At 37.7% G+C, this 15,409-nt stretch overlaps 1 protein-coding gene across 1 annotated transcript in view; it reads right to left on the reverse strand.

Moving 5' to 3' along the window:
* Positions 1 to 6,206: 6,206 nt before the first annotated feature.
* The window catches only part of NFXL1 (nuclear transcription factor, X-box binding-like 1), a 45,204-nt gene continuing 36,001 nt past the window's right edge, over positions 6,207 to 15,409 (reverse strand). The window contains exons 18-21 of the mRNA XM_012639893.1: positions 12,080 to 12,184; positions 10,444 to 10,530; positions 9,618 to 9,671; positions 6,207 to 7,314 (exon numbers count right to left, since the gene is read on the reverse strand). Of these exons, the coding sequence (XP_012495347.1) occupies positions 7,141 to 7,314; positions 9,618 to 9,671; positions 10,444 to 10,530; positions 12,080 to 12,184 (420 nt within the window). The 3' untranslated portion in view covers positions 6,207 to 7,140. The remainder of the gene's footprint in view (positions 7,315 to 9,617; positions 9,672 to 10,443; positions 10,531 to 12,079; positions 12,185 to 15,409) is intronic.

Genomic DNA, 15,409 nt, shown 5'->3' on the forward strand with positions numbered 1-15,409 from the left:
AGGAGCGCGCGATGGCGCAAGCCGGAGCTCACCGACGGCCGGCGAGAGCGGGGGCACCGGGCGCAGGAGGGGCCGACCCCGGCCTCGCCGGGACTCAGAGGCCGCCCGACCCGTCCGCGGCAGGAGCGCGGGCCGTGGACCTTACCCGCTTCGCGGGCCCCGCTCGGCGGCAGCGCTCCTCCGGGGCGGGGGCGGGGGCCGGGGGCCGCTCCGCCGAGAGCATGCCTGGCTCGCTCCTCCGTGCACGCTTCTCTCCTCCGCGCGCCCCGGAGAGGCCCCACGGCTGCCTTCTCCTCCCTCAGGAGGAGCCCAGTCGAACTTCAAGGGGCCCCTGGCCCTCTGCGGAGCCCACCGCGGGCCGCTCCCTCCCCTCGCGCCCGTCCCCGGGTCCCACCCATCCTAACCCTCAGTGACAGCGCCTCCGAGTCCCCACCTCCTCGCCTTCAGAGCTGTTCTTCAGGGGCAGACGGAAAGCCGAGGGTCTGCACGTCTCCCTCGGACTTGCGCTCCGCGACGGCAGCCGCGAGGACAGGACGACGCAGTTCGGGTTGCGGAGGAGAGCGCGGTTAGGGGCAAAGGAGTCACGTTTCTCCGACTTCTTCCCAGCGCATCCTCGACCCTTTGCCTTTAGCCAGGGCGCAGCCAATCAAAACCAACAATTAACCGCAGGCGCTGCCAATTAAAGACCAGGCTGATCTCAAAAAAACGAGTTAACGTTTCACAGGTGAGCATTATTTGCATTAGGCAAGTGGAAACTTGCCTTCTGTGACGTTTAGTGAAGAAACTGCTTCTGGAAGGCTGCCTGAGTCTTCGCTGAGGCGGCAGGGACAGAGGCGCCCAGGCTGCTTCCATAAGCCTCCGGCCTGATCCCCGCCAAGAACGTCCACAGGCCGCACCCAGGGGCGACAAATCCCGGGGTCCTGTCAATCACAGGCAGCCACTTCCTAAGCAGCCTGAAGGAGGCTATCGGAGGTATTCACCAACGGCCAAGATTACTTTACCACTTGAAGCTCAAGAGAATTAAAAAGACTTCACTGAGTTTTTCTTAGAAATGATTTTTCATCGAATTTCAATGAAAATCGTAATGGAAATTTCAAAAATTACTCATGAGGTTATTGGGGAAAAAAATCATTTCCATTATTTAGAGAAGGACATGTATAGTCAACAAAATAGCATCAGGCACCTGTTTCTTGGATGCTGGAAAAAGATACACATTTGCAAAACCAGGGGGGAAATCAGTGTTTTGTTTCCGAGATGAGATCCGAATGTAGAAAATGTTGCGTAGGTTAGTAAAATGGTTGAAACACTGATTTCATGTTATTCTAACATCAGACCCAGAATCCTGTTGCTGAGCAATTCATCAGACTTCACAAAAATTAAGCTCTTACTGCGTGGTAGGTGTTGTACTAAGCACTTTACATGCATTCTCTTTTAGTTCTACCAGCCACTTTGAGGTAGGTGCTATTACCATCCCTGTTGTGGAGATGAGAAAGCGGATTTAGGGAGTCGAAGTAACTAGCCTAGGGTTATACAGCTAGCAAGTACCTGGGCTGGGATTCTGGGAGGCAGTGTGATTTCTGGACTGTTCTAAGATACTATCTCGTCACATACGAACATCACAGCACCAGCCTGGAAATCAAGGGCCTAGGAGGCTCATCTGCCAGCTCCACTGTGAGCAAATCACACAGACTTTCTGGGCTACAGTTAACTTAGCCCACAAAATGAGAGGTGAATTCAATTGCCAAGGTTTCTGCAGGCATTCTGAAGCCAAGTGTGAGTTTCTGTTTCATCTCCTTTCTCTTCCACTTTCTGCCCTCTGGTGGAGGTGCTACAGGAACTATGAAGTTAAAGCAGCTAAGTCGATTTGAGGCAGCCAAGGTAGATCAGTCTCCCTCACTCTTCCACTGCTATATTGTGTTCCTCTGAGAACTAAAGCTGATCGCACTAATGGTGTAAAATAAACATTCCTTAAACTTCCTTGCAGCAAGAAAACCCAACCAGTTCTAGTTACCAATCGCACCAGAGTGAATACTTGAGACATTCTTTGCACGAGGGTAATGACATAAAAATGAGGGTAAACATCTATTTTTATATGCTCTGTAACAAACTTTTATAATGTCAGGAATCATAAAACTATTAGAAATGTCACAAAATATGCAAACTAGTTTGAATATGCAGTGGGCTCAGTAATCTGCAATGACTTATTTGAATTATTCCTTTCAAAAAAGTAGCTACATTTGCATTTCAATTTAAAGTGACAACCATCATCTAGTTTCTTAAAATAATTTTACAAAAAGAAACATTTCTAGCCTATTGAATTTTAATTGTCTAGCGTTTCAAGCCTACATCCAACTAGTTAGATAAATTTAAAAGGAAAATAACACACAAACCTTAAAGAGATTTATGGAAAAATTAAAAGTAGTGAATATGCCTTGGGAAAGGGTGATTTTACCAAGCAAACTTTGGTAACATATCACATTGCAGACCAAACTAGTGCTTAGTACTACAATTGAACGCAATTTGAGAACAAGAAATTTCAAGATCTTAGAGGAGGCAGCATCCCAGGATGATAATAGGCAAGCAGTGGCTAAAATAGATAATGCTACCTCATGACTTATCTGTTTAGCTGTTCATTCAACTAATACTCATTTAGGGTTTGCTGGCTGCCAGATGAATGGAGTTCCTACCCTCACAGAACTTTTAGTCTAGTGGAATAAATACCTTATACAGATACACAAATATGTAAACTATGGAAAAATACTTGCAAATAGTCCGGGAATGGCTTTGGGGAGTTAGAATGTTCTAGTTTTAGCTGAGATATCATGATGCAAAGGCTTTAAAATAAAAAAATTTAAAAATAGCAAGAAACAGGCAAACTGGAAATTTACCTGTTACAGAGAAGGGAGTGTTTAGCTGCAAAGGTAGTTTATTTGGCTGCCCTATTTAGGTCGGGTATATAGGTACCATAATGTTAATATATGCTAGCCCACTTAAACATTCAGTGTATGATAAAAGTAACTTATGTAGATGTTCTGTTTGCTGTACGTAATATTTCTGGGACATCAATTCCCTACACTAATACACAATAGTCACTGGAAAGAAAGTAATGAGAACTGGCCTCATAAAAAATGTCAAAGGATTTTTATTTTTAGCACTTTCTCATACCCAGTGCTATGGGGGGGGCCTCACACAGCAATTTGACTGCTGAAATGCCCCTGCCTTGGGCCAGCATACTTTGGGCCCACCTCGTCCTCCTGGGGGTAGTGTCCCCTCAGTAACAGTGAACACATGTGCAAAAAGTGAGATGCTTTATTTAACAACAGATTTTTTTGATGAATCAATTTCTAAGAGGTAATTCTTCACAGCACCGTTTAATTAACACATGGCCCAACACTAATTGGAAAGAAAACTTAGCAGCACAGAAGCTCAGCAAATAGACCTGCATTTGCTCAATATACCAAGATTCTAAAATACATGAAAATGGCTTCCCAGATGGATACCTGGTCTCTCATCTCTCAAGTCGTTGGAAAGCAGACGGTCTCTCCGTTCCTCCGACCACTCCCAAATTCTATGAGGTAGTAGCCAGCACTCTGCTTCTTCCTCACTCTGCAAAGCTGGCCAACCTCATAGGCAAACCCCAAGACTCAAAGTTTAGGCTGGTCTAATCAGTGCCACTTAGTCAGAGGGGAACTTCCACACCCAGAGAACAGACAGAACTATCTTATTCCAACTCTAGCTGTAGCGCTAAGACATCTGCCTCACTTCCCAATACCCAAGGACAGGCAGACGTAGCAGCTGGGATCACTGGGTCCTCACAGGTTCTTTTTGCAACTTTCCCCTTTAAGATCTCCCTTTACTGACTTATACCTGGTCACAGAAATTTTGGCTCCTGCTGAACCTCTAGCGTTCTTGGTTCAACCCCCAACTAATCCTTTGTTCTGGAGATATAGTATAGTATCTCCCACTGTTTTAATGCTCTTGATTAGGAAGGGCTGGATGAGGCCCAAGCACCCCAAGACCTGAAGCTCAAAGTCACCCTTGGCAACAAGCTAGATGCCCACATGGGTGACCCTTCTTTCCTACTGGTACTTAACCTGGCTTAATCCTTAGCGGTTCGTTTAGGCGGAGGGACTCACAACACGGATTATATGCACAGTGAGGGCAAGGTCTTCCATGCCTCACTCTGCCAGGCATCTAAGCAAGGAAAAAATATTTCTTGAAGGAAAACCGAACACTTTAAAACAGATCTCTCCACATTTTGTCTTAAATATTATATCTGTTTCCAAATGAAGTTTGTTTCTGGTATGAGGCATTTGAAATAACATGAAAAGTCAAAAAATTCTTACAGGTAATCTCTCTCTAAACACTACCACAGAGATTTGTGTTTAAAATTTTTAACATTCATAGCCATGAAGTTCAAGCATCACAGACTTTACAGAAAGCAAATGTTTTCAACATTTTGCTTCAATACAGTTCCTTTGGCAATCTCAGTAACAATCGCCTATTTGAGATTGCTTGAATTTAATTTAGGTGTGAATAGTGAAATTAATTGAAATACAAATACTAGGGGTTGGTCAATCTCTAGAAGTGTTTAAACTGAAAAATCTTAAAGATGTCAATATATGTTCCACAAATTTCAAATAGTAAGCTAATAAACTTTGTTAATGTCACAAAGTAGGAAAATAAGACCATGACATTTGTGATTTTATCTATTTTATCTGCCATTTTTAGCAGCTATTTGGTAACTTTTTCCATTCCTCCTTTCATTGCCTCAGATTGAAGCAAAAAGGACAATATGCACTACTTTATTTCCCTCAGAACAAACTAGTGTAAGCATTCAGACAAAATTTAACTTCATTTTGGCCTTAAGGAACGTATTTATCTCCTCTGTCCCGTTTCATTCATCCCACCTCAGCTGTTCCTGCAGCCTCCTCATCCCCGTTAGTGGGGAATCCGGGAACTGGAGGTTTGAATCACAGCACCCCCGTCACTCTAGCCTGGACTGCCTCCCCACGCATCGCCCTCCCCTGCTGCCTGGCCCCTTGTATCTTTTCTCCACACGGCAGCCAGCAGTCTTAAAAAAAAAAAAAAAGTCTTCCCTGCTTAAAACCCTCCAGTATGGCCCACTGCAACTTGAATTAAACTCAATTCCTTACCCTGGTCTATCAAGTGCTATGTGAACTGGCCTAGACACAGCCCCTCTCAATTTCAGTGTCACTAGGCTCCAGCCACACCAGCCCTTCCTTCTGCTCCTCAGTGGTGCCAAGCACCTCCCAAACTTAGGGACTGTCCCATGCTGAATTAGCCAATGCCCCTTCACCCCTACTTCCACCACTTTCTATACCATTTCTGTTTTTCACCCCACTTATCACACATAAAATCACATTTATTTTTTGTGTGTCTATTCCCTGCGTGCTCTCTTCTGCTTCTTAACTGCAACCTGAGAGGAAAGATCACCATTTTCTCCGTTACCTAGAACATTCCTGTCATATAGGAAACATATCTGTTGACTGAATAAATGAAGAAATAGTTGTGTGACTTTGGGTAAATTAATTAAGCTCTGAGCTAGCCAAACAAATAAAAAAGGTATTAATTTATCATTCAGTCTCTTTCCTCTGCTCCTAAATTCTTCCCCACAAATTGGAAAACAAGAAAAAGAAAAACCTTAGTAAGTACAGAAGCCCAGCAAACAACCGATATGAACTAGGCTTCAGGCTTGCTTAACAGGCTGATTCTGAAATACATGAGAATGACTTCCCACACAGACACCTGGTTGTTTATATTCCTTTGAATCAACTTTAGTTACAGCAAGTAATAACTCGAGTGTAGCTGATCTAATTTAGAGTTTCAGAAAGACAACCCTGTAACTCTACCATTGGGAAAGGTAAAAAAAAAATCTAAAATCCAAACATAAAGCCATAGAGAAAAGAATGACTGTCCTTTAATTTTGGATACCAGCTAATACTTGATTAAAGATTATGACACTAAAAAATTTTGAGTTAAATCCAGCAAAATTTTTAAATCCATTTTACTTCTGTTTAAAACACACTTCTACCACTTTTTAAATACTTTTTAGTATCTATCAACTACTGTGTTCTGTATCAAGTATTAGAATTTTGTACACGGACACTAATGTCTAACCTAAAATTATAGGCTCCTAGATATTTTAGATATTAATAAATATTCTAGATTATAAATTTGGCAGGAAAAATTTTTAATAAAACAATCATACAAAACATGGCAAAACTATTTAAAATGAATTAAAATTCAGAGAGATTTGACTTACTAATATTTCTATATCAGTTTGTTTTTATAAGAACTGATTATTTCCAGCTTAAATCTATTTAGCATTGTGGTAAGGAGAAATGAGAATAAAGTACATAAAGCTCATAACCTCGTGCTCAGCACATATTGTTGATAAATATTGGTTTTCCTTTTATTATTATCTTAGAAAGACACAAGTTTACAAAACATGTCAACTTCAGTTAAAAGCTTCTTACACAAGAAACAGCCACATATGAGGAATCTAACCTGGTATTTATTTAAAACAACTACATTCTTGGGAAACATACCACATGAAATTTATTTCAGTGACTGATGAAAATCCTCACTAATAAACCAACTTCTGGAATCTAATTATATAGATTCATGTTACAATTTAAGAGGTCTTTTAGAGAATCGCTTTTTTTAAAAAGTACAAAGTTACATGATCAAGAAACGTACTCTTTAATAGGTAACCAAAGCATTGAGAAATATTCCTCTTACTACACATATGGCTCAGTTTCATCTAAATTTTACAAAAAAAAAAAAAATTGTTGATTTGAAATACTAAATGAAACAACTAAGTTAACGAAATGAAGCCCAATGAACAACAAACATGTTACTCTGCTACTAGCTAAGCCCTGTGAAATATTTTACAATTTCTGTCATGCTTTTACTTTATACAGTGTAACACTGCCCTTTCTAATATACTAATTAGGATAAAGCTCAGCATTCTATCCTTCTAACAACAGCTGGAAGAGAATACAGAGATGAATGTATGAATATATGTCATGTTCTACAATCTACATTTTCTAATATTCCAAAGTTAACAATTTAACTAAATCCAATCTGAGGTATATTAAGAGATCACAACTTTTTTTAATCCATATCATAGGTGATGTACCATGCAAACACTGCAACCGAAACTCCACACACTGAAAGGAGATAATATTTATATTTTTGCCATAGCGATAGCTCAACTGCCACTTCATCTCTTTTCCTGTTCTTCTTCCGACGACCCTTCAGTCTGTTTTCAAAAGCCTCCAGTTCAGCCTAAATCAAAACAGTATCATTTTTATTAAATTCAATACATACATTTATTTTTATTCAAATGAAAAGTTTCAAATCAACTTGGGAAATGTTTTAATAGTAATGGCATATAATAAATACATTGATTTTTTTAAAAAACCTTCTCTCCACTACTAATTATATTCAACAAATTCAGAGTTTAGGTAAGCAAAAAGGGAACTGAGGCATAATCAAAGAGATTATTTCAAACTGTAGGCCTGACTTTAATACTAAAGATTAAATGTTTGATTAAATGAGGGTACCCTAAAATATAGACATCAGTTTTACACTTCAACACCATCATTATAGAACCAGGGTTCTATACAGTTTCTAGCAAGTGCTAAGACAGACCTAGTAAGAATAAAGATACCTATAATTCTAGTTTTTTACAATGTGAATAATAAACATTAGTGGCTTATCAGGAAGAAATTCAAGTAAGAGAACTGATTTTTCTCTTTATCAAATACATTTAAACACATACAGTCAAAATTCTTCAAGGGAAAAAAATGCTTCATCCTTTAAATCAAAATGACTAGTTTAAAAAGAAAAATTAGAAACTGGTTCTAAAAAAGGGTAACTGAAATACATCCATTATCAAATGTGGATTTCCATTCTACTGCTAAGAACTTACTTATTAAACTTTTATACTTGATAATGTAATATAATACACTATAGTGCATAGTTATTAACTGAAAAATATATATAGTATTCATGTAAGACTCTGTAAATGTTTATTTAATAGAAGGAAACAGAAACTTCATTGAGTATATCTATTCCTGTGGCCATAAACCACACTTGAAAAAGACCAAATGATATCCTTAGTTTAATACAAAGTAGCATTCTTCAGTGAGCCAAATGTCAGAATCTCCCAGGTGGTTGGCTGTTGTATATCGAAAAAGGCAAAATATCTTAAAAGCAGCCAAACTTAAGGACCACTAACACAGTAAAATACCTGATGCTTACATGATGAACCACAGTCATCAAGCGTACATTCCGTCCTACGTTATCCCCTAGGGATTGGTTCCAGGATACCCCCAGGACACCAAAATCCACAATGTTCAAGTCCCTTACACAAATGATGCAGCATTTGCATATAACCTCCTGTATACTTCAAATCATCTCTAGGTTACTTATTATAATACTTAATACAATGTAAATGCTATGTAAATAGTTATTTTACTGTATTTTTTATATTATTTTTATTGTTGTTTTTAAAAAATTTTTTTTCCCAATTATTTTCCATCCTTGGTTGATTCAATAGGCAGATGTTGAATCTACAGATGTGGAGAACCAACTGTATTCTGGTTAAAGAAATCAGTAAACAGGGAATATATTTAAGATTTTTATTCATAATGGTATATAAAAAGGTAGGGGAAGGGATGGAGAAGAAGCCCCCTAAAGTATTCTTAATAATTTAATCTCCCAGGATTCCAGCCAACCTATGTTTTACTATATTAGCTGGATAACTTACTTTGGGGATATCAGGCAAATCGAGTTTATAAAACCATAAAGTATCAGGTCATCTTGGCTAACCTTTATTTGCTACATGCATTGTTTCTAAATCTTCTCACAAGTCATGCAAGTTTCAATTTCCTCATTCATAAAAGCAGTAGTTTAGCATATAATACAATCTGCTTGATAAGGATACAGCATCTCAAAATGCAAACTGACAAGTAATTACACATCACAATGTTATGCTGCTCTTTGAAGTATACTATCAATATAGTAAATACCGTGAGCAAACAGAGGGTGTCCGGAACGTACGGAACGTACATGTTATGTTAGGTAATAAAGAAGAACAGACAATAATCCTGCATTTAAGGATCTAATAGAGAAATAGGGAATGTATTATTAAAACAGATACATTGGTTAATAAACAGCACTTATTTGTTACAGATGATCTGCAACTCAGTAGAACAGAAAAATACTTTTACATGAGTAAAGACGGGCTCCAGGAGATGCCTTACAACAATGACAACACCCTCCCTCCCTCTCCTCCACCAAAAGAGGAGTTAAAACTCTCATGGGTAGAGAACAGATGAAATTGGCAAGGAAGTAAGTTGGGAATATACAAAATATTTGAGAATATATGAGATCTCATGCCTTCTCAGAGTTTCCGTATACTTGGAGTGAAGTAAGTGGACGGCTCATTATTGTCTGATAGGAACTGTAATTTTCAGTTTAGAAAAGAGTTGACTAGCCCTAGTTTGAACTTGGAATATATTTGTGTTTCCACAAAACTAACAATGAAGCTAAGAGACATAAATCTGAGCATTTTGTTTAATTACCTGTTGTCTTCGTTTTTCCTCTTCAAGAGCAGCTTTGGCTTCTGCTTCTTTTATCTGTTTATATACATTTAAAAGTAAATCAACAATTTAATCATCAATTTTTTTTTTCTTTTCTCTTTTCTTTTTTGAGACAGGGTCTCGCTCTGTTGCTTGGGCTAGAGTACAGTGGCATCATCATAGTTCAGTGCAACTTCGAACTCCTGGGCTCAAGCGATCCTCCTGCCTTGGCCTCCCAAAGTGCGAGGATTACAGGCATGCGCCACTGTGCCCAGCCTATCAAATTTTATATAGAATTTAACATCTTCTCATCCAGGCTCCACTAACCCATAGCAACTTTAGGGAGCTTTTTATGTGAAATCATTTAAAGAAATGCAAATGTTATATTGAGAAGTTTCACCAAGACACTTGGTGGGAAACCTGCAGCCATAAGGCCACATGTGGCCTTCTTTACTAAATCCTTAAATGCAGCCTTTTGAATGAATCCAAATTTTACAGAACAAATCATTTTATTGAAAGGATTTTTGTGGCACAAACAACAAAGAATTCCAGTATCTTATTTCTGTATTATTTTAACCTAATTTTCAGGAGGCTTATGCTAACATTAAAACAAATGACTTCGTCCCAGAGCAAATACACTAACTGGTCCAGAGGACAAAAAGTCTAGTTACATGGTAGGCAATAAAACACACCCTAGGATTCAAAATCGGCCTATAAAGCTAGGCTTTTATTACAAAAGCAAAGAGATTTCAAGTTGTTTTTAACAAACACATAAATAAGCAGGGAAAGGCTACTAGTACATTAAAAATGATGTGTAACGAGACATTACCTCAGATGCTTTCCGCTTCATTTCTTTGCATGTTGTGTCACATTCTATTGAAACCTGATTTTCACGCACTTTATTGCATTGCAATTCCTACAAATAACCCAGATTTCAAATTTTAAATGATCTTTCCCATAACATCCTACCTATATACCACAAAAAAGCAAAATTTATCTAATAGTTTAAGGTCATATATTTAACAGTCATGTTCATTAATTTTTAATGATGATATGGTTGTAAGCATTAAATATCTACTTCAAATAGTGATTACTCCTTTATTAAGTGAATTCCATAAAATTAAAATAACCCAGTATTTACTAAGTGGCACTACTGGACTTAGCTCCAATTTTATTTTTATTCTTTACTTTTCTTTATTGTTTCTTGTTATTCTTATAAAACTTCCAGGGAATATAATGTTTTAGAGCAGTACTGTCCAAGAGAGCTTTCTGGGTGATGGAAGTGTTCTAAACCCGCACCATCCCTAGGATAAAGAGTCACTGAAGAGTTTAGAACAGCTAAGTGGCATGACCAGAGGCAAGGAAATCAGTATGAAGTTTTGCTAAGGCCTAGGAGAGAGTTGTTCCAAAGTACTAATGGGCACCAAATGGCACTTGGATAAGACATGAGATTTCAAAGAAAACTTAAGACACATCTCAGATTAAAAGTGGCTTGACTATTGATTTTCATATAAAGGTGGTCAATTTAAATATCTAAAATGTACAGATTCCAGTCTCTAAGAAGTCAGGCCTACACATGTAAATTCAGAAGTTAGCCACCCCAGGAAAATACACCAGGAACTCTGAAAAATAAATGAAAAGCAAAAGGACCTATAAAAGATCCTCAATGAATATCTCAATAAATGAGTAAATTTAAAGAGAAGAAAAAGGATATTAGCTTTAGGGAATAACCACAGGAATATGAAGAACAAAATGAGTTACAACTGTAACTGAGATCAGGTAAATCAGAGGTCAAAAAACTTAGTTTCAAAGGAGTCAACTTTGCCAACAGGGATGGTCAAGGAAAATGAGAATGGAAAAAAAAACTATTAGGCCACTATATTTTCCTTCATAAATAAGTTCTGTTTAATGGTATATAGTTTGTTTCCACTGGGCTTTCCAATCATTAGTTTTCACTCATTTATTCCTTTGCTATCAATATTTTAAAATTAATTCTTTCCAAGTTTAATGTTATTTTATTTTATAAGGCTGTGCATACAAGGCCTTTTTAAGGCAAAATTTTCAAAGGACAATACTGATGGCAAAAAAGTTTCATAAGTAAGAGCAACAAAGGTTAATCCCAGACCATTTCTTAAACCATGCGACTCACTTTATCACTCACACTGTGTTCCTTGTTCAGACCTCAAATCCAGAGCACATTGACTTTATCCAAAAAAGGGCACCAAGTTTGGTTCCAACATAAAAAAATCTTTCTTCTGCTGTTAAGTTACAGAAAACTAAATAGCCAAAGCTGATTTTTAAAATAAGCATTTATAGAAATTGGTAGGCTTATTCTAATAATAAAAAAGTTTATGAAATAAAACCTTAAAATTAGAGGGCAAAAAATAAAACCAAAGAACTATCAGAACATACATAACAAAAACAACTTACATAGAAAAGTATTTTCAATAACTTAAAATATTTACCTTTTTTATTCTTTTACAAGGACATCTAAGTTTTACCTTCTGGTTGCAATTAAAGGGACATTCACCAGGATGACACATCTCTTTGCATCTATGACCACAAGGAAGCTTAAATAAAATGAACATAAAGCAATTACATATTTACAATTTGGTCACACCCTACCTGCCCCCACACCCCAACAACTATTTTAAGAAAGAGTCCACCACAGATAGGGTCACTCAATCCTGGCTAATGGGCTAATTTGCCAACTATTTTTTAGATATAAATTACTTTAATTATACAAAATTTTTAAATATTTTCCCCAGCTCTACTCCAAGAGTACATCTTACAGCCACCCTTGTAACTAGTTGTAGCTGTGTGACTAAGTTCTGGCCAATAGAATGTAAGCAAGAATAAGTGATTTGTGCCTTAAACCATTACAAGAGTATATAAACTTCCATATTCTCTTCTTCTCCATGTGCTAGAAAATGATGACAGCTGGAGCAATAATGGAAACCATGTTTTAAAGAGAGCAGAGATGCCAGCAAACTTGGATTCACGGATGAACACCCAGAGCTTAACGACACAGCTGCGTTCCCTGAACTGTTGTGAGAAAGAAAGAAAATTTCCTCGTCCTTAAGACACTGTACTGTGTCACAACTGCTTAGCTTTTTACTATCAAACATTTATTCTTGCCACAATATATTAATATTAAAACATATTATTGAGGTAGCCAAAACCACTCACTAATTGCCATGATGTCTATAAACTCCTTGTGTTTAATTATTTACTATCTTCCTATCCCAGTCAAGCTTTCAGATGAAACATTGTTTCCTTCTGTCTATTCAAATCTTATCTATACTTTGAGACATTGGCTTAAATCACCATAAGAGCCTGATATAAATTTGCCTACATTGAAATAAATAGTAGTTATGTAAGAAATCTATTTCTAAACTGTTGTGGCATTGCTTGTATTGTCTTCTACTGTTAACAAAAATTTTTTAGGCACTTCATATATTTCTGAATGTAAATAAAATACACTATTGGTTAGGGATTAAATTCCAAAGTCAGACTACCTAGAACTGAATTCTAGATTCCCTCTTTACTAACTGTGGGACCTTAGGCAAGTCACTTTTCTGTGCTTCACATGTAAAACTGTGAAGAGAAATATTTTATAAATACTATATAAAGTTGTTGTAAGGATTAAGTGTGCTCAGTATACTTGTATTTAGCTATTATAATAAAAGTTATTATAAGTTAGTAGAGGGCAATGGTCTTACACAATCCCCAATTTATGAGGGTTCAACTTAGGATTTTCAACATTATGATGGGTTTATCTGGATGCAACCCCATCGTTAAGTCGAGAAGCATCTATATTTTTGTGTGTGTTTCATCTCGTATTTCCTAACAAAGATACCTTGCAAATAGTGGATACCTTAATAAACATTTAAATTCTCTAATTTCTGATCTCTTTGATTCACCAAACTGATCTTTTAAATCACCTACTCCACCAACTTTAAGAAATTCAGAATCCTTTTCCATTGTCTTTAGTCTCTCTCTAGTGTGCAACTAGGTTTCCTATTCTTTAATTTTTAGGCTAGGCATTCATTCATATTAAAACTAAATTTAGACCACTCACACTGTGTATTTCCACTAATCCTACCACAGGGAAGAATACTGCTAGAATGATTTCCACACTGGGCATTCCTGAACCACTTCAGTTTTGTTTCTCCCTACAGCTAATACTAGGCCCTGAACACTGCTTAACAGGCTCAGTACTTATTCATTATCAAATACTTGCCCCACAGTGGTTTTTCAAGCCTTTGTATTCCTTAACTTCACTCTGAGTTCCTGCCAGTGCCTCTAGCCTGACTTCATGAAGACGACACATATCAGGCATTAGCTCACCATCTACCATCTCTTGCCCTCATACGTCTCTATATCCTCTTGTTCTTTCCTTAATCTCTGAGGTGATTTCATCAGTCATCTTCTCTATAAAAGTAACTAACCACTCTACTTCAACTTTAAATCAATGATTGTAAAGGGGAAAGTGAATAGGGAAGCGCATCAGAATAAAGATCTTTTTGAAAATACACAGAATCATGGCTGCAGTGTGGCCTTTCACTAACCAGTGTTCTATCCCTCCAGTGCGTTGGGGGTTGATGAAATAACTGGTCTTGATGTTGTATCTTTCTGCCTCCTAAAATACCTCATGCTCACTCTTCACAATTTCACTGAATCTTGAAAGTCTTTTCTCTGGGTGAGTCTTCTGCCTTCATAATATATATCTTTCTTCTAAATCTTTCATTCGACCCTGCCACCTCACCTAACCCCCTACTCCATGAATCTCCTTGCCAACTTTCCACATCCAGCGCTGGTAAAAGCTATAGAAGACATAAATTGAGACGGCTGCCTGGTTCACCAAATCCCCCCAGTTGCACAGCCACGGCTATGCTACCTGTTCCAGTTCCCTCTCATGGCTGCCTGTGCCCAGAGGAGTCCCTGGACTCCAGGTGAGCCAATCACATTTTCTCTCCCAGAAATCTGAACACTTGAAAGGGAGAGATGGCAGTTTGCATAGTCATCTCACAACAGGATTATTAAAATAATCATTTATTGCTTCAAATGGCCTCTTTTTTAATAATCTTACATAAAGTTTAAAACTTTCAAGTTCAATTTCTAACTATTTCTGTTCTTAAACGAAATCCTTAAAAAGTGATCCAAAGCTTTAGTTACAATATTGTTAACAAAAAGGTGTACAATCCATTCATTCTTGTTTTATATTTAATCAAAGATTGATGAGTATATTTAAGACTTAGTTGTCATCTCTTCCTGACTCTAAACAGGATGAGAAACAGGTAAGTACATAAAGAACTTAAAGAAATTTAGTACATCCATTTAGTACACCTATAAGTCAAAAGGATTCTTTTTTAAATGTCTACCCAAATCAAATAACTGTCACCGTCCCAACCCAACAACAACAAAAGGAGCATGCTCCCTTTCAGACTGACCAAATACAGATGGACTACTTCGGTTTCTCAAATTACTTCCAGGACATATCAATAGTGAGTTTTTACCTTTTTACTCCGCATGATGTTTTCAAACCACTTTTGATACTTTTAGTTTGAATACAATGTTTATTGAAGCATCAGAATCTTTAAAAACACAACTTTATATATGAATGCTTTACATTCATTAATTTGATACAGCAATGAAAGACTCAACGATCTGAATGGGACCAGCACCAAAAGCCACAGTGAAAATGTACAGAGGTATCTCCTGTGACATCACCTGCAAAGCGCTGTGGATGTGCATGTCTGTCCTCCCACACCACCCCTCCACAGATGCACACA

The sequence above is a fragment of the Propithecus coquereli genome, unplaced genomic scaffold (genome assembly GCF_000956105.1).
Source record: "Propithecus coquereli isolate 6110/MARCELLA unplaced genomic scaffold, Pcoq_1.0 Scaffold143, whole genome shotgun sequence".
In the NCBI taxonomy this organism is placed as follows: Eukaryota; Metazoa; Chordata; class Mammalia; order Primates; family Indriidae; genus Propithecus; species Propithecus coquereli.